The following is a 27,248-nucleotide window of genomic DNA, read 5'->3' on the forward strand; positions in this document are numbered from 1 at the left end:
TGGTGTTTTAAGCCCCTCAATGTAGATCAATCTGTTATAGACCAATAGATATTCAGAACACTATGCACCTTGCATCCCCAAAAGAACTCAGGATTTCTCTTTCCTGCTTTATAATTACCAAGCCATGCTCTGATTCTAGGGAGGATTTTAAAATGCCTTCTCCCTTCCCAGGATCCTAGGATCTAATCCCCAGAGCATGACATTATGACAAGATACCACTCCAGTGGTCGTGTAATTTTATACAGTGCCATTGATCTAATGAGAGAATGGAGATTAGGGTGAACCTGATCTAATCAGATGAGTCTTTAAGAAGCTGAGAATAATCTCTGGTTGTTGACAGAAGTACTCAGAAATGTCTGAAGCATGAGAAGGGCAGGCTATTTCTTTATTCCTTTGAAGATGGAGGGGCCATATGCAATGACTGGAGAATGACCTCTAGCAGCACAGAATGAATTTTGGTCAACCAACAGCAAGGAAATTAAGCCAGTCCTACAACTTCAAAGCTAAATTCTACTAAATACCAGCAGAAGCTTGACACTCATTATTCTCTACAGCATACAGGGAACAGCCTAGCCTGGCCAACAACTTGATTTCAGCCTGTGAGCCATAAGCAGAAGGTCTGGCTATAACAGAGCCAGACTCCTACCCATGGGAACTTGGATAATCAACCTCTGTTGTTTTGAACTTTAAAAGTGTGGTGGTTTATTACACAACAATATAAAACTAATACAGTTACTCCGGGCAGTACATTTCTCCTCTCTGTTTTAATAACATGATGGTAATTGAGAAGATGATCTTTAAGGTTCCCTTCCATGTATGATACACAATTTCATAGTGTTTGGTCATCTCGCCTTCCAAAACTGATTGCTATTGTAAAGTGTGAGTGAGGAGCAGTCCTCAGTGAGTTTTATTATGTCGGCTAGATTTCAAGCTCTCTTGTTTTGTTCTCTACCCTAACACTACCCCTTGTATAAAGCCTATAATGTCTGAAACTTAGTAGGTAGTCACTACATTATCTACTGAATGTAGGAAGGAATTAACGAGTGAAGATTCAGTACAAATAGTATTATAAATATTCTGACAAGAGGACTATGTCTATGTAGGAAGTCATCAAAAAACGGAATATTATTTTATAACCTCAAGCATATTATTAATTTATGTGAGTCAGTTTTCTCATCTGTAAATAGGGAAACCAAACTCTGTTCTTGCTCTCCATGGTTTGTAACAAGGATCAGATAAGATCTGCAGGGTAGAACTTGAAAATAACCTACATTTAAGGTATTTGTCTTGGGAATCGTTTACTTTTCAAGATTAGGAATGTCCCTAAGCCAAATAGGGTAAATTTATTTCCCAATTATGCCAGAAAATGGAGCACCTTCCTGCTGCTACTTTGGCAACTGCTGGTTAGCAGTCAAGCCACTTCTCAATAGGGAAGCTACCTGCAGGGACACAAAGCCATTAACAGCTGCTTAGGCAGAAGGTGTTGGAAGCTCCACTGGAAGAAGACTGTCTGGAGGACCGGGGATCTTTATCAACAGGAAGGGAAATTGCCAGTTGTGCATGACACCACACAGTCTGGGTCCTTGCCTCTTCCCTTGGTGTCAATCACTTTCTTACAAGCCTGTATTCTGAGAAACATTATCCCTTGAAAATTTTAAGAACTCTTGGCCAAGTAAGTTTGGAAATGTGCAAACTTGACCCCTTCTCTAGTTTATTTATTTATTTTTTAATAAAACATTTTAACTTTGGGCTGGGGTTGTGGCTCAGTGGTAGAGCATGTGCCTAGCACGTGTGAGGCACTGGGTTTGATCCTCGGCACCACATAGGAATAAATTAAATAAAAGGTATTGTGCGTCCATCTACAATGAAAACTATTTGAAAACATATTTTAACTTATTCAACAACAGGCATCACTTGGTTTCTCCTCTTCCCCTCATCTTGTAGGATTCACTTAGGGGAATTCAGTTTTATTTGGTTTCTACCAAACATACATTAAGGTAAGAGTACATTTGTGTAGTGAGGGGAGCGCACATCTAATGCTTGTGTGGTCCCAACATGAGCAACATCAGTATCACCTGGACATAAGACCCACCCCCACCCACTGAGTCAGAAGCTTTCAGCATGGGGACCAGCCATTTGGCAGTCATTGGGGTTCCACTGCAGCTTGATCAGTGATGATGCTCATGTCAACACAGGGGAGGAACACTGAACCCCTTATATTCAGGGGGAAAAGTCCACCAATTCTCTAGTTCATCTTTCAAATGGCTTCCAGAGAATGCTTAGGAAACCAAAACATCCCTTCTATTTCTCCTTTCCAATGGCTTCCTTTCATCTAGATGATACGATTAAGTCATCTAGATGCTCAATCCCTCTGTAAGGGATAACATTAAGATTAAGACATCCAGGTATTAAATCTCTCTGTAATTTCATCCCAACATCCCCAGTCTGGATTTACTTATAATGGTAAGAACAAATGACATAAAGCACTAATGTTTATTAACCATTTACGTTATGCTGGGGTACATCAGATATATATCTTGGGAAATCTTCACCAGGAATGTGTGGAGAAGATACTGTCATTATTCTCATTTTAAGGTCATTATCCTCATTTTAGAGATGATGACACTAATCACACTACTCATCAGGATCTAACACCATACCGGTTCCAGAGCCCATGCACTTAATTAATCGTGATGCAGATAGTCTCCCTGACTTCTAGTTTCCCATTTCTGAATGAATTAATCCCATGTTCAATTCTTCATAAGTATATATTGTTTTCTTAAATAGAAAACCATCCTCTTCCCTGCAAGGTCAAAGCATCACCATTGCTCAACGCCCATCTCAAATGCTCCCTCACTTCAGTTCAGCACACGCTGCATCCTTATGTGCCAGATCTGTTGCCTGTCACCAGGATGCACTCACTGGTCAGCTCAAAACAAATACCAGAGTCTCCACCCTTATAGAATTTGTGGCTAAGTAAAAGAAGTCTGGGATGGAACATATCATTGCAAATTTGGCAAAGTGTTAGGGTGAAAAAAATGACATGCAAGATACAGTAAACACACACAGTAGGGCATTAGCATCTGCTTCATGATATCAGCCCAAGCATTCCTCAGATACCAGGGGATAATCTGAAATTCAAAGGATGAATAAATTGTGTAATCCTGGCAAAGAGGGAGCAGATTCTCCAATCTCCATAACTAGAATGTGTTTCCTTCTCTCGTAGGATTTATCTTTATTGTTACTCAAACCCTATAATATGGGAAGCATAATAGTACCTATTTTATAGGATTATTGTAGGGATTAAATGAGTTAATTCATGTAAGGCATTTAACACTGTATCTGGTGCATAATAAATGGTCAATATGTGTCCACAATTTTTATCTTTTTTCTTGCTGCATGACCTGGAACAATTTGCTTCACTCACAGGGGCAGGTTACCAAGAATAAGAGCTTCAGTCTTCAGCAGGACAAGCCCTTATAACTGACCTTTATGTGAGTGATTGCCAGGAAACTGACAATCCCCCTTCCATCAGATAAATATGACATCAATGCCCATGACACACTGTGTGCTCTTGGCTGGTGTGCTCTTTAGATCCCACACATTTCCGTTCCCACCAATTACAGACAAACTTACTAAATTTTTCTTTGTTCCTGAACCTGTTTATGCCAGTTGTATTGGAACAGAGTCCCTTTAAAATTTATATTTTAAAACTATCTGAGAACTATTTTTTGGTGTCTAGAGTTTCCTCTTATGAGAATGGAGGGTAGGGCTGCCCCCTGCCTCAGGAAGACCCCAGAGAAACAGAGGCCTTGATGTGTTTCTGAGGAGCTCAGTCCAGCTGAATCTGTGTATATATATATATATATTTCCTGTCTTTTGTCCCACTATACCCTGTCTCCTCTTATAAAGGACATTCATGCTCCTGAGTCCCCTGCAGATGAAGAGGTGAGACAGAAGAGGTCTCCTCTGTCTTCCTCAAGGCTGGTTTTCAATAACCTATTTTCTTTACCAAGCTCTGTCTGGTGATTTTAGTGGAAGTGATAAGTGGAACTTCACTTCCCGGTAACAGTATCTGCTATAAGTATATCATGAAATTAAGAGTAGAATAAATCAGTGATGTGTGAGCTGCTCTTCTAGGTGAAAACTTATTTGAATTCTGTTGGAAAATTCTATAAAGATCAGTTACTAACAAAAATGGTCATCAATTTAAATAAAAGAGAAGTAACTGAGAAAGATGGGGAGAGATTATAAAAATCTAGAAATATTGAAATTGTTTCTAAAGAGTCTAAACTGTTGCTTTACTTTGTATAAGCTAAAGTGGGAAATATTATATGACTATGAGTGTAAGTTTATACAAGAAAGTCGGTAGAATGCAATCACAATACACCAACACTTCAAAAAGAGTTTTTAGTTCTACTTTTAAAATATCGCTAAGGAATTCACACTTATACAATGTAAGTTAAAACAAAATGGTTTATTTATGTGTAGCACGTATGGCTGATATATATATATATATATATATATATATATATATATATATATATATCCCTCCTTCAATTTAATTTTTTCTATTCACTGACAAACTTTGGGTCTCCAAGTTTGTCTGAGAAGAAGACTTGTTCTTTGAATTTTGACTATGTGCTAAAGGCAGCATATGTGGAGGCATATGTGATATAAGTACTATTACTGACTCTCCTAGGTTAGGTACTCCCATCAACTCCGTCATACCAACCAGGAAACTGAAGTTTGGATATCTTCATACTGGGCCTCGTTGACATGGACATGGAATTGGTAGTCACACACCTGCCCTGTCAGACTTAAGAGTTGTAAAAATCAAAGTTCTACTGAAGTTCTACTATATGGTTTAATTTTGGTAAGATTGTGCATTGTCTCATACAACAAAAACATCTACTTTTTTTTTTTTGAAGCAGAAACAGTATCATCATCAAATCCCCAGAGCCTACTTCTGTGCTGGATTATGACCACCAACTCCATAGGGTCGCTGTTCTTATCCTGCCCATGAAGATGAGGAAACAGAGTGCTCTGGTAGGTTTAAAGGCTTGTGGAAGTTACACACCTAATAAGTGGCAAGGCCAGAACAGTCAGTCTGATAAGTCGAAACTGACTTGGGTGCAGTAAAGTGTAAGAAGCCACATCATTTTGTCCTGCTACAAGAAAATATGAAGATTCAATCCGGAGGCAACCTGTATACAGGTCAGAAAGAAGAATGGAAACCACTGTGGAGATTGAGGGTCATCTGATTAGTGATAATGATTATCCTGGTAGCCAGAATCTTTGTATAGAAACCAATTAAACACTGGATGGTTGGGGGAATATGTTAACAGCTGACATGGGTTCAGAAGTTATGGCCCCAAGATTGGAGCCTGAAGTTGATGCCTCCAAGAAATTTCCATCCTGACAATACATAATTACATTGTGCTTGGCTGCAGCCTGGACCACCAGGTCAAGGCCGTGTGAATTTGAGAAGTAAAAATAAACCAAAGACCAAGAGTCATTGGAAAAGGCAAATAATTATACTGACTGCCATTGAGTTAATCTTCCATGAATCTGCTTTGCCTCGCCATACTATAATCTCTTAAAAAATCAGTAGAATTCAAGAAAGAAGCTTCAAATCACATCGACATTAAACAAACCTAGTATGAATTTTGCTTCAATTTACTGAAATGAATGAGCTCTAAGAAGTGTTTGTTTTGATCCTGTTTTAAAATTTTCTTTTCCCCAATGAGGAACATTTCCCAACATAATAGGATTCATAAGAGATACTAGTGGGATTTGGACCTGGATCAGCTGAAATCTCCATTTATGGTTTCCATTTTACCAAGTGCCTGAACTGTTAGTCTGATGCCCTGAATTTCAGTCATAGTCTCCTCAAAAATTCCCCAGTGAACTTGGACAAGTCATTTCACTCCCTTGTTCTTAGTTTTTTCCATTGGTGAATGAAGAAGACAATTTAAACATATTCAACATATGTAAAAAAAAATCCCCAGATTATTTATATGCTTATTATTTATATGTTTATTATTTATATGCTTATTATTTATATGCTTATAGACTCAATTTTCAACATGACTTGGGGAACACAATCTCAGTACAAAATAATCTATTTCTCTATCCCTTACACAAAGTTTTCTGAATACCCTACTGTGTGCTGGGTACCGCGCTGGGAAGTTATGAGGTATGTCTCATGGGAGAGACAGACACTGATAAACAAAGGTATAATGGTAAACTGAGATTTGCAATGTAGCTGGGAAGTTGGAATGCCAAGAAAGCATATGAACGAGTCCTGAGAAAGCCCTTCAATGGAGTGAAACTGTTACTGAGAAAGGAACATTGGTGGTGAGATCTAAAGGAAGGGTAGAAGCTACTACTTCAAGGGAAAGAGAAAGTAATGGAAGGAGGAAGACATATACCAGTAAAAGGAGCAGCCTGCATAGTGGCCTTGGGGTGGGTGCGGGCGGCATACATTTGGTGAAGAGAAAGCCCAGTGTGGGTCTCTAGCTGACCAGACAAGAAACAGGTGTGAAACATGATGTAAGAGGTGCAGGTAGGCAGGTAATGGCAGATTTGTAGGTCACCTTAAAATTCTGCATTTTTCTACTAAAAGCAAATGAGCAGTCACCAGAAAGTTTAAAGCAAGGACGGGACAAGATTGAATTTGCTTGTTAAGTAATAATTCTGAGACCCTCTTGGAACATAAATTGGGAAGTGATCAGAGTAGATTCTGGGAGACTTACTTAAGAGGCTGTTGTAATTTCAGGCAAAAGAAAATCTTAGTTTGAACTCTAAGCAACTCATTAAAATTGACTAATTAGCATCTTCTGAAAGCAACACTGCTCAAAGTTTCAATTACTGACCTTCTCCCAATATTTCTCAATTGAACTATTATTCTCTCCTTCTCTGTGAGTGTTATTTCTCCTAGCGTTGGAAAGGACCTCTGAGATAATTAAGCTCCATTGTCTTCAAATTGTTTTAGGAAAAAAAAATCACTTTATTTTCCCAAATGAGTTTTAATTCAGAATTCCCATAGAGAAAACAGCTGAAGAGCTGTTCTATTTAAAAGAGAGCAACAATGGTTCACCATCAACTATACGCCACCCTTGCAGGGGTGACTTGAATTCAGGTCCCTTGCTTCCCAAACAATGTCCTTTTCAACACATCCAGAGGCTAGACAATGATGTTCTGAGGACAAAATCACTGTTGGCTTGTATCTTTAAATGCCTTTGAGCAACTGGCTCAGGGCTGGGAGACCAGGTGGTCAGTAGACATTTGTGGTATTGCACCAAAGCCAGTGGAATTCAGCATTTCCCAACATTATTTTGTGCCTCTTTTCTTTCTCCCTTTGTACCTTCTTTCTTTTCTACTTTTTCTCCCTCCCTCTTTTCTTCTTCCCCTCTTCACTCCATCCTTCCATCCTTCCTCCTTCCCTTCCTCTCCCTTTTGTAATAAGAGGTGATTTATAAGATTAGTTTGCAATTTTCAGTCTTGGTACTTGACACCTGAACACCTTGGATCATCGAACCCCAGGACAGGTAGAATAGGGTAGAAGGAACAGGAACTCATCCTTTCTAAGTTTGACTCCTACCTCCTGCCTGATGCATAATCTTTAGCAAGTCATTTAAATCTCTGCGCTTTAATTTCCTCATTCATAAAGTGGGATGAATCAGTGCTACCTCACAGAATTGTTCCAATGGTTAGATGAAGTGAAACTCAGGATAGTGCCTGGTGCACGGTGAATGCTTTGGAAATGTTAATTATTAAATGTTCTCTTGGACCTGAATTTATCCTCATTCTTCTCCCTATGGGTGTGGTTTCAAGTTCATCTTGCTTGCATAGTCTTCTCTACAGCACTTACACTTCACAAGGCTACTCACATCTATGATTAGCCCAAAAGTGGCCCTCTGAGGCAGTAGGCAGAAATGACTATGTCTATTATACAACTGAGAAAAACAAGGTTTACAAAGTCTCAATGTCCAGTAATGACAGTTAGAAAACCCAAAGTCTATCTCTTCTCTTTCTCTCTTTTTAACTCTGCACAACTCAAGGATTTCCTGGTGGTGAGACAATACACAGAAATTTCCTTGTGAGTCCTCATCTTCCCTTGACATGTCCAACAACAGTAGTATGCCCTGACATGAGGGCCACCTCCCCTGTAAGATAACAGAAGTCCATCATAGTGTCTCCAGAGCCTCAAGTGAAATCTCACACAAGATGGGAACCTCATAAAAATTTGGTTGAGTGTTTAATCCCCCATCAGCGGGTTAGTCTGGAATTAGTTTTATTACTTTCATCTCAGCAAACACTGGGCCTTGTGGTGGGAGAGGTCTCACTTATCAGAGTGCATCTAAAGCCTAGCCCATAGTAAATGCTCAGGAATTGTGTGTTCAGTTGGCCTGCAATGAGCCAGGCCTGTTCTTGTGGCCTCCAGGAAATGTGTCCACTTGGGAATCTGCTTGGATTGAACGTGATTCAAGGCTTCGCAATTGCAGGTGAGTCAGGCTCACCCCAGACCTGTTTCCTGAATCTCAGCACATCACCCTCCTTCAATCCTAGTCTACACCTGCCCAGCCTTGGTGAGCTCACCCTGCCTTTGGCCACACCAGAGGCCCCAATCACAGCACAGAACCTCTCTCTGCAGCTGCACACTGTTTAGAAAGCAGGAGCTCTTGCTTCTCTGCACAGGGATCTTGACAAGAAGCCCACCGGCAAAATCAGCAAGATCAGTCTGATCCTGTGTGACCCTGGGTAAGCTAATTACATCTCTGCCTATCAGTTCCTTCTTCTATAAAATGGGTTCAAGAGCATCTAGTTCATGGTGATAGTGTGAGGATCAGATGAAAAAAACATATATGCCATCATCCTTAACAGTCAGTCCCTGTGATCAGAAATTTATATGCAAATATCAGTGTGTGGATAAAAAACAGTGAGAAGTAGCTATCATGTACTGAGTGTTTCCACGTGCCAGCCACTATTGGGAGCACTTGATGTTGGTGTAGATATTTAATCCTCAATACAACCCTATGACATGGGCACTATTATCAGCCCCAATTTACAGATGAGGAAATGGGGACTCAAGGATGTTAGTGACTTCTCCCAGAATAACAATGTAAGGTGACAGAGCTGGGCTATGAAATCTGGCAGTCCAACTCCAAAATCTTTACACACAGCCAGCTCAATTACCTGTAAAAACAGTTGCTGTTGGCATTGGTTTGTGATAGTATTATTTATCTTAGTTGCCCTCTATCTGGTATAGTCATCTCCATATCCAATGTACTCAGTTTCTCCTGTAGTATTTAATCTCAAAAAAGAAAAGAAAAAGGAAAAAAAAGAACTCCCCAGCCCCAGCCCCTGCATTGAATTACATCTCCCAGAATTCAAATATTCCACCTGGGCTAGGCTTTTGGCCAACCATATATGGTGGAAAAATAGCAAAAGCACCTCATTAATAAGGCTATAGTCTACAGTAAGAGAAAGGACTTGTTTAATTCATGTAAAATGCTTGGCATTTAGAACATATATACTAAAATTCACCTTTCCCTCTTCCTTTCTCTCTTTCTTCTTCCCTTTTCACTGTGTCAGGTACTTTACTAGGATCTTTAATTTTTAAAATCTTAATCCTCATACTAAACCTGAAGGCAAGTCATTATCCGGTTTAGCAAATGAGGTACAGGCACTTACATAAAGCCCTATGGCTGGTAAGTGACAGGATGCAGGCAGGATTTCTACCCATCAATGTGCAGCTAATGCCCTCTACTCCTTCCTTCTCCCATCCTGCTGCAAATGCCACCTCTCTGTGAGACAAGTAAAAATCTCCTTGGCACCTGTTGCAGTAATGGCACCCGCTCAGAGCACTCTGTCTCCTACAGAGTTCAACAAGCAGACAAATTGGAGCTGAGCAATCAGTTCATTTGCAAATACAAACTCGCTCAGCTAGAGGTGGTCCAAGGTTCCCAGTGTTAGCACCTCTGTCTGACACTGCTCCATGGCAGACAGGTGCCCTGTTGTGTGAGAAATGCTCATTAGAGCCTCAGATTCAGATGTCAGGAAGCAGCCCACAGCCAGGCCAAGGAAGTTCAGCTGTCCTGGGAAGCCTTCAGAGCCCAGTTTCCGTGTGTCCCCACTCCCGTAGCAGCAACAGTCAATGCTCTTTAAATGAATATAATTGAGTGACTTTCCTGTGGTGGCATTCTAGGCCTGCTTTCCAGGTGAATGCAGGGAGGATGTGAAGACTGGGGCAAGCTTTCTCCTCTCAGGAAAATAAGGGCATCACTGAGAGTTCTTTCTTTAAAGTTCCCAGAGGTCACAGCACATTTCTTGCTATCCACACCTGACAACTTGCACAGGAGGAGCAGAGACTTATTCACAAAAGTGGGCACCTGAGCTCAGAAGAGTCAAGGGTCACACAGCTTACTAATGGTAGAGCATAATCTCAAAATGGGGCTCCATGACTCTGCCTGGGTGTTTTTCCTGGTACCCCATTCTGTCCCTTCTAATGCCTGTCCAGGTACTCTCCTTCAGGAGTTTTCCTGAGTCTTCTCCATAGCTGGCATGCTCAGTGATGCCAAGCTCTGGAGATTCTTCTTTTTTATTAACGTAAGTGCCTGCTCAGTGCCTTTGGACTTAGACCTGCATTCCCTTCTCTGAGGGGACAATTAACAAAAGATAGATGCACCTGTTTGAAGCCTGTAATAGCTCAATGTGTCTCTCCTCTACAAGATTTGCATTCAGCATGATCAGTCCTTAGGATGCACAGTTTCTTGACCTAAGGATTCAACCCCAATCTACCCTTTAGGGTGTTATGGACTAAATTACCAGCCCTCCCCAGTTCCAATGTTGAACTCCCGGTAATTCAAAACATGACCGCATTTGGAGACAGAGTTTTTAAAGTAGTAAATGAAGTAAAAGGGTTGAGTCCTAATCCAACATGACTAGTGTCCTTTTAGGGAGATTAGGACCCAGATGTACTCAGCGGGAAGACCATGACAACCCAGGAATAAGACTGACATCCGCAAGCCAAAGAGAAAGGCCTCAGAAGAAATCAACTTGCCGATACCTTGCTCTCAGACTTCTGGCTATCAAAATTGTGACAAGATAAACTTCTGCTCTTTAAGCCACCCAGTCTGTGCTGTATAGTTATGTCAGCTCTTATGGACTGAAACATAGAGAGGGACGTTCTCCTGATGACCAACAGAACCCTTCACACACCCCACCGTGTTCATTTCTGGGTCCCCACAGTGCCTTATGCTGGTCATGTGGCAGATGACTGATGGATCTAAGAGAAGACTGCTTCAGAAACATATTCATGATGGCAGTGGCGGCATCTACTGCATGTGACAAGGAAGCCATTTTGCAAGTGTTAGTCCCAGGTTCCAGGTCCAGCAACACTCTAACAAGTAAGAGACTGGCAGACAAAATCTACTTGATTCACAAAATAATTACTGCAAAGGAGGTACAAAGCCAATGGGCTCAGAGTTGGAGGGATTGAAGAAATCAGAAATGAGTACATTCAAGGGCATAGAGAGTCCATTTCATAATGGAAAAAAAGAGAGGAAAATGCACCAAGAAAAGTGGTTTTACATAAATGGGAGCTTAGAAGAAGAAGCCTTCTGTATGGTCTGATGCAACTGTAAAAGATTTCATGGGGGATGAAAGAAACTAGGTGCACGGACAGGATGGTTAGGTTGGAGGGTCTACCTAAAAGAACCCAGAAGGGGTTAAATCCTGAGTGCCAGCAGAGCAGGTGTTGAGGGGATAAGATGTAGGTGGCATCCTGTCTCTTCCCTTCACATGAGGTTTACAAAACTCATCATCACTGTCCTTTGAAGCTACCTACTTCTTTGTTTTGGAGAACTCCCTGTACAACTGCACCCACTCCCTGTTATAGAAATCAAGCATGTCTTCAGGCATGTCCAAAAGTCCCCAGGGGACAAAATCATTCTTATTTGAGAACCACCAATTTACACTGTAGCTTTGAAACGATTATTTGTTCTCTTCTAGTTTTGAACTTCAGTTTCCTGGATTGTACAAGAGGGCATCAAATTTATATAACACACACACACACACACACAAACACACACACACACACACAGACAATTATGGCTGCCAGAGCCTGAAAAGTGAGTTTGACTTGGCTCATTTCTTTTAACCAGTGGATTTCTTTTTAAAATAAATTGAAAGCAAAACTCTCAGCTCTGAAATGAATAGAAGCAGAGCTGTTCCAGATGAATTAGGGTGGTAAACCACCAACCCTAACCACTTGCTGTCCTGCAATGTCCTCATAGAAACCCTGGAGGCACCACTACAAACAATTCCCAGCAGCAAGCCCAAAATTCCCTGGAAGAATGGTCTGAAGTACCCAGATTTTCATCCTGGTTCCTTTCCTGTTTGTGCCTGGGAGGACAGGAAGCCCTGACTCTGGGAAAGGCATGCACCCTGTCCGTCTCTATTTCCCACCATCCATCAGAAAAATCAGGTCCATTCAGGGCAGGCTGGGCTTCTGAGAGTCAAGTAGGGCAGTGAGACTCTTAAGGAGGCACATGCTGTCAGGTGAGGGCCCACTCAGGGACCTGGCCAGTGAGGGCCTTCTTAAATGATTGGCTATAAGTGCCCCATCTATCTCATTTCACTCCAGGCTCTGGTCAAAAGCCCTCAAAAGTTGAGTAGACTGACTCATCAGCTAACCCAACACATTTACCTTTAAGATGGGGATGTTAAAGTCTACTTTGCCAAGTAATTTTAAAGTTAAGTAGATACTACATTTTAAGCCACCAGAAGAAGGCCACATAGCTGTTAGGGCTAGTGTTACTTCTCTTCCTCAGTCAGACAGATCAGAAAGAAACCCAAGGCTGAAAGCTCATGGTGCAATTTCCTTTGGCAGCTCCGGGGGACTGATTCTAGGACTGCCATGGATAGCAAAATCTGTGGATGCTCAAATGCCCATATAAAAGGGAGTGATGTTTGCATATAACCTATGCATATCTTCCTGCATACTTTCAATCATCTCTGGATTACTTGTAATCCATAATACAATGTAAATGGTATGTAAATCGCCGTGGTACTGTATTGTTTAGGGACTAATGACAAGAGCAGAAGTCTTAACATGCTCAGTGGTACAGATGCAATTCCCCCCCTCCAAAATATTTTCAATTCAGGTTTAGTAGAATTTGTGGATGCAGAACCTGTTGATATGGAGAGTCCACTGAATGTTCAGGAACCCAGGTGAAATCCAATGTGGCCAGAGCCAGTAGGTGAGAAGCCAGAGGCAGTCACAAGGCATTGCTGATCTGAACAGCATGGGGCCTTGCTTACCACCCCAGATGCACCATCTCCATTGCATTTCCTTCTGTAATAAGTGGATATGATCTAAGAAACACCAGGTGACCGACTGGTGCCTGCAGAGCCGAGGTGGTGGTAGCACATACCTCTCTCTAGGCAGCTGGTGGTTGGGGTTGTGGCGGCAGCGTACACTGAGACCGAAGAGCTTGCGGGCAGTGCGCTGGATCTTTTGCCTCTGAGCCTCCGTGGCACTCTGGAGGAGCTTGTAGCGGTTCTGCAGGTCCCAGTCGTTGCCCCAGTGCTGGTGGATACTACCGATGGTCAGGAAGTGGTTGCTGGGGAGACGCTTCATAAATGACTTAAATTCATCTAGCAGGAGACAAAGGTCAAGAGAGAAAGGCTAAGCATGACAGCACCCATCAGAAGCTCTCACACTTAGCCCTGCCTCTTAACGCAGAAGGCTTGCAAATAAAACCAACTTGTCCAAGGCTCATGGAGCATTGCACAACCCTGCTCTCCTGTGAGGCAGGCAAAAGCCGCTGTGCTTTTTTAATGACATGCATCCTCACACAGCATCCTTGTTTAAGACAGGGTTTCCCAGACTTCTGCATTGGAATGCCAACTTTAGGAAAATGTTCACATCTCATTTGCACTTATATGCAGCCTTTTCTTTGAATCAAATCACCATAGTTAAAAATTTAAAAATTAAAATTTAACTTAAAAATTAAAAATTGAAGCAACACTTTCTTAATGCGATTCTTCGTTGAAAATCACTATTGCATGCCTACAGCAGAATGGTAGCTATAAAAATAAATTTGAAGAAAACAGTATGAATAAACTCTAGTCAGACACTGTTGCCTGCTAAGTGATCAAACCCTCATGCCTTTTTTCACTTTGAAACATAGAAAATTAGCACGTGTTAGAAAGGTGTTAAAGGCATATTAGCACCAAACAGAAACTTTCTCTTTGATGTAATCTGAAGGTTTGACAGAGACCTGAAATGGATGATCCTCCCCATTCAGGCACCCAAGTGTTATGTGCAGTTGTACTGATCATCTCTGGCTTTGGCTTTGGGAACTTGGGAAACCCCAGTTTAAGAGATGGTGACAACTGGTGGTGGTGGCCCACGCCTGTAATCCTGGTGCTCCATAGACTGAGGCAGGAGGATTGCAAGTTCAAAACCAGCCTCAGCAACTTAACAAGACACTGACTCAAAATAAAAAATAAAACAGGATGGGGATATGGTTTGGTGGTTAAGCGCCCTGGGATTAAATCCTAGTTTCAATAACAACAAGAGAGAGAGAGAGAGAAAGAGAGAGAGAGAGGACATGGTGCCACACTCTTGAGTCTTCTTGGTGAAAGTTTCCATCTCAATTTGTGACGATGAGTTTCAAAAACATCATTATTGGCTACAGCTTGACATGGTATTAGAAATGATGCAGTTTGTTTTTCTTGCTCTCCATCTAGGATTGGGAAACTGAAGCTCATGGAGAGGAAATGCTTTTCTGAAGATAACCCAGCTGATTAGCTACAAGAGCCAGGTCCAAACCCCAAAATCTTGCTTTCCAGTCTAAAATTTCCTTGCTGCACCAGCCCCACCATCCATCTTCAACTACTGGGAAAATTAAAGAATTGAAGGAGTGATCATTTTTCAGGAGAAAAGGACAATGTTTGGATTAAAAGCATATCTATCTACAATCTAAAACTTTTACTTCATATTTTAAAAACATACAAGAAAACTCCAGGCATCTTAGGCACTCATTTTATTTTTAAAAAATGCTCGCATTGCTTTCAATAAGCAACAGACACAATCCTGAGCACCTAACAGAACTGATTTTTATATCAGACCTTGAAGTAGGTAGTTTGGTGCCCCTATTTTGTAGGATTAGGGCACAATGAAGTTGGCTAATTTGCTCAAGGACCAGTTGTGAATAGACTGTAGAATCCAAACCCTAGCGAGGCTCCAAATCATAGTTTTGGACTTTGTATATTGCACTTACTCTCCACACTCAAAGAGGGCAGTCCTGAGGCTCAGTATACTAAGAGAAAAAATTAATAATAAGTGCTGAAAACCAAAGTATATGATCCCCAGAAAACCTCTAACACCCTGTTACAGAGAGTTGATATGCACGAGTTCAAATCATGTTTTAACTATGAACAGTTATTCTCTCAAGCCCTATTTCCCCATCTGTCAAATGGGTACAATGGTATCTAATTCAAATCTGATAGAGTGACATAGGATCATATCTGCCTAAATAATTACAGATATACCATAATACCTCAATGAAGGGCAGTATAAGATTGATGAGAGCCCGGTTTGTGTTAGAGGCTTGGTCCTCAGCTTGGTGTTATTGGGAGGTGTTGGAACCATAAGGAGGTGGGGCTTATTGGGAGGAAGTTAGGTGATTGGGGATCTTTCTTTATTTTTGCTTTCCACCACCATGAGATGAAGAGTCAACTCTTCTGCCACACATTCCCACCAGGATGTACTTGGTCTCAAACCAACAGGGTCAAGTAAAGATGGAAAGAAGCCTCTAAATTCGTGAGTCAAATATAAACCTTTTCTCCTTTAAGTTGATTATCTCAGGTATACTGTCACAATAATTGGAAAGCTGACTAACCTAACACGATAACTTAGAGCTCTGCACTGATTGATTTATTTAGTGAGCTGACTGAAGACAGGAGACTGCCCCTAATGACCTATGCTCTCTTGGTCAGCCTGACTCCTGTGAACGACATATAGCTCATCTTAGAGAGAGTTTTGTTAACGGGGTAACAGCCCTTTCAATGAACTCAAATTCAAATTTGATAATAAAATAGAATTTAAAAGTTTTGTATTTAAAATTTCTTGACTAAAAGGAGACAAGACTCTCCAAAGGAAGGAAGTACAGACCTCACTTTATAGAAAATAGGTCTTGTTGACTACCCTCCAAGTTATTGGAGGCTGAGGCATTAGGGTAAAGGCTGAAAATGAGCAAAAGGAATACATCCCAGCACAAATCACAGACGCAAGTAAGAAGGGATGGATCTATCTTTATGGGCAAATCCATGTCCCATGGATAAAGGAGGGGGTATCTGGTGGGAATGTGTAACATGAATCATCTTCTTAGCCTGCAGCATCTCAACTCTGGTTCTAACCCACTCGAAGTGGTTTCTGTTCCTTGGGAATTAAAGTTCCCGACTGCTTTTTAGCAATCAGTAAAATTTCTTTGCAAAAGCATTTTATCAAATGCTTTTTTCATTTCAGTCCAAATAATCATCATAATACATTTTCATCATGAGCCTCTTTTATGGATTCCCCGGATTTTAAATAGACTAATGGGTGCAGGTTCATAGGCCTCCACAGCTCCTTTCGAGCTGCATGACCCTGTGAAAGCAGAATCCCTGGTGCCTCCTGTGCTCCCAGTGCTGGATGGGGGCTCGGGGTTCACAGAAACCAGTCATTTTCAAACTCTGCTCCGTAAAGCTCTGCTTTTTATCTGTGGTACACAGTGGCTCCAAGGTAAGATTTTGTTTGATCAAAGGGATTTTTTTTTTTTTTGGCTAAAGACTTACATAAATTCAAATATTAAAAATACAAACATGTCCTCTCATTTATCAGATGAGGGAACTAAGGCCTGGGGGGTAAAGCAGAATTAATAAGTTGCAAAAGCTGCTGTGAGCACTGGATTTGGAATCAGGGATTCCATTACCAAGGCTGTCAGTTACTAACTGTGTAACCTTGGGGAAGATTTGAGTCTTCATGTCCTCCCTGCTCTATAAGATGGAAATACCACTGCTGGCTTTAACACAGCTGTTTTTAACAGATTTAAAGTTTGTGATGTTAGAAGCATTAACACCCTATACACAGCCCATTCACTCACCAAATGTTTGAGCACTATTATGTGCTCACTACCTACTTGGCATATCTTCCTGGAAATGTCAAGGATTCTCAAGCTTATCGTGTCTAAAACTGATCTTGCTGTCTTCTTTCCAAACCTCCCAAGGTGTTCTAGCTCAGTGAGGGGTACCAACATCCATCAACTTAACTAACATGTGCATATTTAAACAACGCTCCTGAACATCATCTCAGTACCTCTTCTCTTCAACTATAATATCCAATACAACATCAAACCCTGCTCATTGCCCCTTCTAACTATCTGAGAATCTCTGCACATTTCCTGTCTTATTTCTGGTACCATCTCCTCCTCCAAAGTATAGGTCACATCTTACATCCCCCTGATCTACCTGCACGCTCCCTCAGATCTCTGCACCACAGTCGGATACTTAGACTTCTGCTCTTCCTCAACATGGCCTTTCCTAACTTCATTGATCACATGGACTCCCCACTCAACATCATTTGCTCACAGCAGCTCCTCCTTCTTTAAGCATGGACACTTGAAATGTCACGACCATTTGTATGGTTGTGTCATTAACGCCTGACTTTCTCACAAAACTCAAAGCTCCACAAAGGCAGAGCCAGCTTTAGATTTTAACCCACTTTATGACCTTGGGTAACTGATGTTCCTCCACTGTGACTCATTTTTCTGAACCACGAAAATCAGGAAATAGCTAAATTACTGTAAAAGAGAAGTGATTGACAGTCTTGACAATTTGTGAGTGCTTTGAATATATATATATATATATATATATATATATATATATATATATATATATTCACACATATATATGCACATATCGATACACATGCATATACATATACTTACATACATATGTATGTGTGTTTATTTACACACACACACACACACACACACACAGACTAATAATCAATATGCCTTTGACTCTCCACTCTCTCGAGGTTTGATAAGTGCTCTTACTTTGTCTTCTGAGGACAACAGAGACCATATATCATGTGACCACAAACTGGATTATGCTATTCATTATTTCATCCAATGGAGATGTACTGAGTTCCCACTCCATGTCAGCTGCTATGCCTGGCTCTGGACCCTCTAAACTGACAGAGTCTGGGTCACTGAGTTTTCCCCTCACGGTAGACCTAATTGCAATTAGATGAGGCCCTCCTCTGGGCTTTGCAAAGTCCCCCTCGTACCGTAGACTATCTGAGGCTCTCTACCTGAATTCTCCAGGTCCTTGTATGCTTCAGCCCATGACTTGGCCATGTTGGCCAGCGTGTACTCCAGGATCTGGATGTCGGTGACGGGGCAGTTGCACTGCGGGAACTCCTCGGCACACTGGCATCGGCACTGGCTGCTCTGGCACACGTACTCGCCCTCGCCATTGCACATGATGTAGCTCAAGGCCGACTGGACAAACTTCTCTTGCAGATACTGAGGGAAGATTATCTGAAGACCTGTGTGAGAACAGCAAGAGGGGGAAACAGAAAGGTTAAAAAAAGGTGTTTCATTAACAGTTTCCAAAGGTGATACACAGGAATCCAAAGCCGCTAGATTTCTCCTTGTGTATTAAAACCAGACTATTTCTGGGCCTCTGTGGGTCCAGACAGGGCATAACCAGCCAGGCCTGCAGTTCCTTCACTTCTATTTGGACTTCTCAGGTCATGACCTTGGCCATCTCTGAAATGCACACTCCATTCCGTGATATTAGTACTGAGTCTAGGGCAGATCTGATATGTACCTTTTCCATTCGTGGAGAAAATCTTTATTGAAAGCAGAATACTATTGTTTATCTTTCTTTATTTCCTTCATTTATTTTCTGTCCCTTTCTTAAAATATTTATGAACCCTATTTATGAAAAACAAGTCCTGAGCTGGGCACCATCTACAGATTAAAAAATAAAAAAAAAAGAACACAATCTTTGCCCTAGAGGAGTTTCCAATATAATCAGCAGGATAGACAGTGGACACACATCATCCTAACAGCTTTGTAGGCACAGAGCGGAGATGGCCATGGGAGGCACTGGACAGCAGAAGACTGCAAATAACGTGGCCTAGATAGCAAGGCAACCTGTACAGGGGACAGAACTGAAAATAAGGAAGAGATCATCACGTTATAAGAACAGGAAAAACATTGTAAAAAGTGGAAGAGAAAGAGCAAAACATTAACAAATGAGTCTGGGAGATCTGGATAAACAAATGAGCTTGGATGGAAGGGGGTACAGTGCTGTAGGAAAACAGGTTGTAAAGAGGCTAGATTGCAAAGGGCTTTAGTATAGACCGAGGAATTTGGGGTTCATCTGGTGGGTCACGGGTACGTGCTGGTAGACTTCAAGAGAAAGAGGGATATAATTAGAACAATGAAATTTAATACCACTATGTATCATAAAATCTAAAATACCAGTTAGAAGGACATCAGAGATAACTAGTTGTCTCTTCTTTGCTCTAAAACTAAACATACTGAGGACCTTTATAGCTAGTCCATGGTTTTAGGATGAGTACTCTAAACCGCATGGCATGATCTTTTCGCTTTATTTGAATAATCAAAGTCTTACTCCTGAGAGCCAGTGATGGAGAAGGATTTATCTGGACACGGGCAGAACTCTGGTACCTTGAAATGTCAGCACAGTGCATTGATTGCCTGTATAGCCCCAACAGAAGGACGACGCTGGAGCAGCTCAACTCATTAAGGCACTTTCAACCTGGGACGGCTCTCTCCAGCTCATTTGAAGCTGCTAACAGCTTTAGGCTCAGATACATTGGGGGTAACAGTTTCATTACCCAGCGTGTAGGAGAGAATTGTATTCTTATTTGGATTGCTCTTTATTATCATTCATGCTTCAGAGACACCCCCTAATCCTACTCATCAGGGACTTGCCGAATATACTTAACACACACTGTGGCTTGCTAATTCACAGTTGTGTTTCTAGAGTCTGTCTTTCCCTCTTGTTCCTTCAAATTGTGTGTATGTGTGTGTGTGTTTATATATGATGAAAATATATATAAATTATAAACCCCCATACTTGAGCCAGTCCTTGTATGGCAGGTAAAGTGACCATTTCAGAGGGACACCGTGGGAAAGAGCCTGCCTCGTGGTAAGAAGCCACAGTAGTAGGTAAGAGCTGGTCATCACACCTGTTGTGCCTCTCTAACTACATAAATCTTCTCAGACAAATTATTTGGCCTCTGAGGCCCCACTTCCTCTTGTGTTCAGATAAAGAACATTTTAATACCAACATCAGAGAACTGTTAGGAAGACTAAAAGAAAGATCCCTGCAAACTCTCTGGAACATTCCTGGGCACACAGCAAGCAAACAACTTATTATCTATTCCTACTGTTGATGTGATGAAGAAGAAGATGATAGTGATGATGATGTCACACCTATGATGAAATTTTTGAGGGTTCAACAGAACCGTTAGGATAAATGGAGGAACAACAGGTGCAGGTATTTAGTCGGAAGAGGAGCATTTTCAGGAATTTGTCTTTTGTTGTTGGGAGAACTCTCACAGGGAAGAGGGTTCAGAACTCTGTGCCTGTTGAACCAAAGGGCTGTTCAGGAAGGTCCATATTCCATCTACATGAAAGGTTTCTAACAGAACTAGGCAGCTGGACAATGGTCACCTGCAAAGCTGGGTAACCTCCATACCCATGAGGAAGGGGTCCATATGAAACTGACTGCTTGGAAAACTACTGCACAGGGGTATGATACCCATGTCAGAAGGTCAGGCAAAACCAATCGAATTGTAAAGTCCCTTCTAAACCGAGTCTACACAATTCTTTCAGAGTATGCATTATTGAGTCATTTTATCTGTATCACCATTTTCTCTTCCAAAGCACAATTTATTTTTAGCTGATTCCAATCCCCCATAGGCAACTGGGTCTATGGATTGGGGTTAAGTTTCTGTTGCTTAGAGGAACTCTACAGACTATATTCTCAGTGCCATTTTTCTAGCTTGCTCATCATTTTCTTTCTCCCTTTTGTAGGGGATAAAATATTCTATTCTTGGTCCCAGCCCAAAAGGAATTTGGGGAGAGCATTTTTAGAAAATTGCGTCAAATCATTTCTCCATTTGGCAAGGATACAAAAGGCAGTATTACCTACCCCGTTTAATGCAACTGAAAACAGATGAAGTTTGGGGTTGGGGGGTTTTCTGGGAGCAGCTGAAACACAAAACTGGCTGCTCTTTAAAAATGGAAACTCAGAACATGCCGAGCTGTCTCAGAGGCAGAATCTCCTGGGCAATTTCAAAAGAGAATAATGAAGACATAGCAATTAAAAAGCACTTTTCTGCAAAATGTCATTACTGTTTAAAGTTACATAACCATTTCTACGGCAGCGGAGGTTCACACAGCAGTCACAGCCAGAGTCGTCTCCCGATGACCTGTGTCCAACAAAGAGGCCCATTGCTGACCTCCTAGATTGGTGCCCGAATCCTGCCGGCTTCAATGGGAGTCATAAATAATTTGGAGGGGGATTTGGCCTGGGGAACCACTGTTTGAAAGATATACAGCTGCCGGCTGGGGTGGAATATTCTGTCCCCATGGTTCCCAAAGACACACACATACCCAGGGAAAGGAAAACTGAGAAAATTGGAGAGAAAAAGGCCGCCATTATTGCCTAGCATATAAATTGGCCTCACAAAACCCAGGAAAGCGATGGTTGAGAGTTGCATTTGAACACCGACGCACCCCCACAGAACATATGGGATATTCTCCCTCCAATCTTGTTAACTTTTTTAAAGATCTTGTGATAGTTTAAAGCTGAATGCATCACTATTCCACCTGAGCCATCTTCCCTCCTTTTCCTGACTCGCGCTGCATCCCCGTTGGTCCTTCTCCTTATCCCACCTTCAATACGTGCATCTCACAACATGCTTTGTGTTTTGTGTTTGGTAGGCAGTTCTCTCGTGCTTGGATCTTATTTCTCTCTCTCTATCTGTCACACGATGGGCCACTTCTCTGTCCTTGCCTGCCTCCTTTGTGTCACAACACACTAGGCACTCTGCCATTTTGGGGGTCATTCCAATGGGTCTGAATTGTTCCTCTTACAGTTTTGCTCTTGCCCTTCCCAGTACCCAGAATATTCTTTCTCACACGTCTGCTTGTGCCCTTTTTCTAAAGCGCAGACTTTCCCAGAGTACTCAAGTTGAAATGTCTTTCTGTTTTCTTCAAAAGAATTAAATACGGGCTTATGCTAGGCTATAAGTTTGTTATTTTTTTTTTCCATATCTTCCATTAAAAAATGAGTTTGGGGAGGAAGGGAACTGTCTGTTCACTACAGATCCCAGACTCTAAAATGAGGCAAAGCTCCCATTAGATTTTGGGACTGGGAAAACTGAAATGTTAGGTGACCTATCCAAAACCCCGTAACTAAAGGAACAAAGGAAAACAGAATGAAGACTTGAATTCAGAAACTCAGACTAATTTTTTTTATACTAGGGATTAAAGCCAGAGGTACTCAGCCTCTGGAATATACTCCCAGCCGTCTTTATTTTTTACTTGAGACAGAGTCTCACTAAGTTGCTGAGACTGGCTTTGAACTTGAGATCCTCCTGTTTCAGCCTCCTGAGTTCTGAAACAATCAAGGTCCTCCACCTCTCCGGGGGAGATAACAGGCTCTAAGATGAACTCCTGGCTCAATATCCCTAGATATCTCTAGCATAGAGCAACTGGCAATGTCTTAGGTCTCTGAAACTCAGAATTTCTTTACCTATAAATTGAAATACCAACCCCCTGACTTACTAATGAGGGGAGAAAAACGCAAAAACAACACTTAAACCACAATCTGCCTGCTATGGACTGGAAGTCTGTGACCCCCAAACAATCCATATGTGGAAATCGAGACCTCCAACAAGGTGCGATTAGGAAGCAAGGCCTCTGAAAGGCAATTAGGGGAAGATGAGATCACAAAGGAGGTGCCTCCCCCAGGGGATTAGGTCTCTTACAAGAAAAGACTCTGGAGCTTATCCCTTGTCTTTCAAGCAAAGGCCATGTGAGCCCACAGTGCCAAGGGCACTGCCTGTAAGCCACGAAGCTGAGCCTCACCAGTCACCATCTCTGCCGTCCCGGTGACATCCCACTCCCTGTCCCCCAGAACCGTGTCTTTTGTGTGAGCTGAAGTGTTTGTTATACCAGCCTAAGCATGCATGCCAAGATGGAATTAAATGTGCAATGAATGTTATGTTTCTCCCTTTAACCCCACATCTGATCAGGATCCATTCCCAGAACCAGATTCATGCTTTTCCTGGGAAATCTTTCTTAATGGATAAATGGGTTTTAGGGGATAAATGATCCTCTGAAGAACAATCTAGAAAGTGCACAAAGCATGGTAAAGGTCTCAACAACAGAACTCCTTCCAGTTGAGAATCAATCTGGTTATCACCTTCTTTTCTGATTAAGATTCACCCCTGCCAGGCACAGTGGCGCACATCTGTAATCCCAGTGGCCCTGGAGGCTGAGGCAGGAGGATCGCAAGTCCCAAGCCAGCCTCAGCATCTTAGTGAGGCCTTAAGTAATATAGTAAGACCATGTCTTGAAATTTAAAAATAAAAATAAATAAAAAGGGCTGCAGATGTGGCTCAGTGGTTAAGTGCCCCTATTTTTAATACCTAATAGCAAAGACAAACAAACAAAAAATTCAACCCCTTTTATGTGTTTATTTACTTCAAAGTTACCTAGAGAAAAAATGGTTCTTGAGTCTTAAAGGACATGAAAACTCTGAAGGAAAAGAATGGCACAGAATAGAGATTGGGGAGCTCATTAGAATAAAAGCATTTCTTATCACATAAAAGGTTAAGGATCCTTGCCCATTACAGGTAGGGACTCTGACACTCAGGAAAAGAATTGGGGCTCACTGCATGTTGAGTCTCAACCACTGAAGGACATTCAAGGAGCAGAAGAACTTTCAGGGGGCTCATGCATTGGATCCTGGAGACCGTCCTGACACCACCCATATTGCTGTCTAAAGCAGGCAGCTGGATTGCTGACCATGCTGTGTGAGGTCGGGGGCCATGCAACATCTGCAAAGGAAGCCTTCATCAATGGCAGCTGCAGGTGCACCGCACACATAGGATCCCAGTCTGGTTGCCATCTTGGAGATGGATCCTCCTCTTGCTGATAGGATCTCTTAGCTGCCCCCTCCTTCCTTCAAAATAGTGCATTTGTGAATTGGAGGAGATGGAGAGGAGGTTTAATACATGTCACACATGCTTTTTCTCTTCTGATTGAACAGAGGAGTGATTTGAAGATTCAAGATCAAAGCACAAAGTTCAAAAACAAGAGAAAAAGGCCTTGACTGGTGATTAAAATATCAAGATAGCATTGTGCTGGGCACATAGTAGGTGTTTGATAAATATATTTCCTATATTGAGAAAGTCAGTGATTTATTATGAAGATGAAAGAAAATAAGCTTGAAGATAAACCACTATGGGAAACATCATGCTGGGATTTAGGTTGAGTTTTGAAACATGAGCACAATCCAAATAGATAAAGGAGGGCAGCCCTAGGTGCCACAGCAGAGGGCACACCTTGAACACACACAGGTCCGGGTGCGAACACTTTGGATTGATGGAGGTCCTATTCCAGCCAGAGACCATCATGGATGGCTTCTGACCAGCTTTGTTTTGTTTTATCCTAAATCCTAATCACCTGATCCAGTGGATTTTCTCTTTGGGGACCTATTTCATTAGATATTAAGTTCATGATCTCTTACATTACCAAAAGGAAGAGGGAGAGAATACAGGTTCTCTTCTGGCTGAGTGTAAGCATTTCCCCCCTGGTCTTGCCTCTGAACGTGGACCCCTGTAGATATTTCCGAGCCTTCTAGGCATCCCAGCTGTTGTCGTGTACCTGCTAAGTTCTGCCTGTCAAATCCTTTCCATTTCTGAAAAGCACAAGGTGAGAGAACAACAAGGACTGCCCCTTTTGCAAAAGGTGGTCCTGATCCCCTTCCTTGTGAAAGCTCTGGGATTTCAGACTAGCAGCTAAAGGACTTTATGGCTCACACAGCCAAGCTGAATTCCAGTGTAATGAAGGCATGCAGGTCAATTACCCATCTGTTTGTGTTTCTATTGCTGTGAATTACAGTATCCATCGCTGACAGCTCATTGGAGTGGAATGAAAATAAGACAATAATTCACCCGGTGAAACTGTGCAGAAAGGGCGAAAAGGCTATGATCTCATTCAGAAGTTCAGCCCTGTCTCTGCGATGGGTCATTTACACTCTGGGAAATGAAGAAAGGCAGCTACCTGGGGGAGCCAAGGGTGAGTCCTGGCTCCCTCCATGTAGGATTAGGAAATGCCCCCTCCTGGGGAGGGTAATAGGTTGTATTTGCAACTATCATCATCTGTCCTGCAGGATCTTGAGAGTAGACTTGGAATCCTTAGGTGAAAAGTATAGGTAGATGGAACTCAGGACAATAAGGTGAAAGCCTTTTCAGATAGCTAAAGTTCTGAAGAACAACATGGGCTGCGTTGGTAGGTGGGGAACTCCTTGCCATTGAAAATGGACAAGCAGAGTTTCAAAGATGACATGAAGGAAGGCTTCATCTAATGCCAAGATCAAATGGCATCGGTGGACTGGATTATCATTAATCCATGTTGAGTGACACCCCCCACACTCACACAAAGTGACACCTTTTTAAGATCATAACAACCTCTGAACTCAGACATATTATACAACACACTCCAGCCGAGGAACTGTAAGTGCATGTGATACCTCACTTACAAAATGAAACTCAGTGTACAACTTTGTCAGTTTCTCCTTTGCCTGAGACCACAATGCTCCAGGTAGAGACCACCGAGGAGCAGAATCATCACAGACCATGACCACCATGCAGCCTAAGCAAGAAAGAAGCATTTACCTTTGCACCCCAGAGGCTCAGGAATTGTCTATCAGTGGAATGTAATTGACCCTGTACTGACAGACACAGGAATTGGCAAACTGTGGCCAATAGGCCAAACTGATCTGCAGCCTATTTTTGTAAATAAAAAAAAGTCATGCACATGGAAAAGTTGAATAGTTGCAATAGAGACCATGTGGCCCACAAAGCCTAAAATAGTTACCATCTTGCTCTTTAAAGAAAAAGTTTGTCAACCTCTGTACTAGATGACCATTAAGATTTATTCCAACTTTTATTTTTCCATGATTTTACTCTGAGTGGTTGTTCCTTCTTTTATTAAGCAAAGATTGATTCGGCATGCGATACGTCCCAGGTACTGTTCTAGGCTCTGAAGAAAGGGCAAGATACTAGAAACACTGTCCTTGCTCTCATGGATCTTACCGTAAGAAAGAAAGACAGCAATTAATAAATAAAAACAGACAACGGTTGATATTAACAAAAGGGATTGGGAGCAGACCGACTTCTAAATGACAATTTTAACTCTAAAAAAGATAAGAGATAAGGAAGCCAACATCATTTTTATTCAATTTCATCATGAAGATACTCTTGAAACTTTAAGAAGAGCTTGATTCAATTTAAATATAAGTTGCTTCACAGTATTCATGATAAATACCAAACTTGATTCCTGTAAGAACAGGTGCTATCTGACTCCTGGCTGAACTGATGTCTCCAAATCCTACCCACCCAGGCCCCCCTCTTCTACCTCCTGCTGTGCCCCTGAACATGCCAAGTTCTTCCCCATTCAGATTGTGCCTCCAGCTCTGACCAACAACTTGACCTTGGAGAAGCTCAGGGGCCTAACTTCTTTGTTCCTCAGTTTTTCTTTCACAGAAATTTATATAAAGATCCAACCCAAAAGAGTAATTTTGTCTACCTGTCAATTATGCATCAATGAACCTAAATATAAAAATCAAATCAATAACACACATGAAGTTGCAGGATACGTGTTAAACTGATGCCAATTCCTGTTCTTGCCTGACTTTCCACGGCTTCCTTTAAAAATGGGAGTTCATAACCCACTTGAAGCAAAGTGTGAAATATGATATATCAAGAACTATGTAATGTTTTGAACAGCCAACAATAAAAAAATTAAAAAAAAAGAAAAAAGAAAAAAAAAAGAAGCCATGGGCAGCCTCAGGTAGCTCATCTGCTGGCAACAAAGACACCTTGAGCATATCTCAGATTCTCATCTGATTAT

The 27,248-nt window shown here is 41.7% G+C and overlaps 1 protein-coding gene across 1 annotated transcript in view; it reads right to left on the bottom strand.

Moving 5' to 3' along the window:
• The window catches only part of Brinp1 (BMP/retinoic acid inducible neural specific 1), a 171,645-nt gene that overhangs the window by 12,667 nt on the left and 131,730 nt on the right, over positions 1-27,248 (bottom strand). The window contains exons 6-7 of the mRNA XM_058581649.1: positions 18,371-18,607; positions 13,443-13,665 (exon numbers count right to left, since the gene is read on the bottom strand). Coding sequence (XP_058437632.1) covers positions 13,443-13,665; positions 18,371-18,607 — 460 coding nt within the window. The remainder of the gene's footprint in view (positions 1-13,442; positions 13,666-18,370; positions 18,608-27,248) is intronic.

The sequence above is a fragment of the Marmota monax genome, unplaced genomic scaffold (genome assembly GCF_021218885.2).
Source record: "Marmota monax isolate L192 unplaced genomic scaffold, Marmota_monax_Labrador192_F-V1.1 WCK01_AAM20220418_F8-fsc00020, whole genome shotgun sequence".
Classification (NCBI taxonomy): Eukaryota; Metazoa; Chordata; class Mammalia; order Rodentia; family Sciuridae; genus Marmota; species Marmota monax.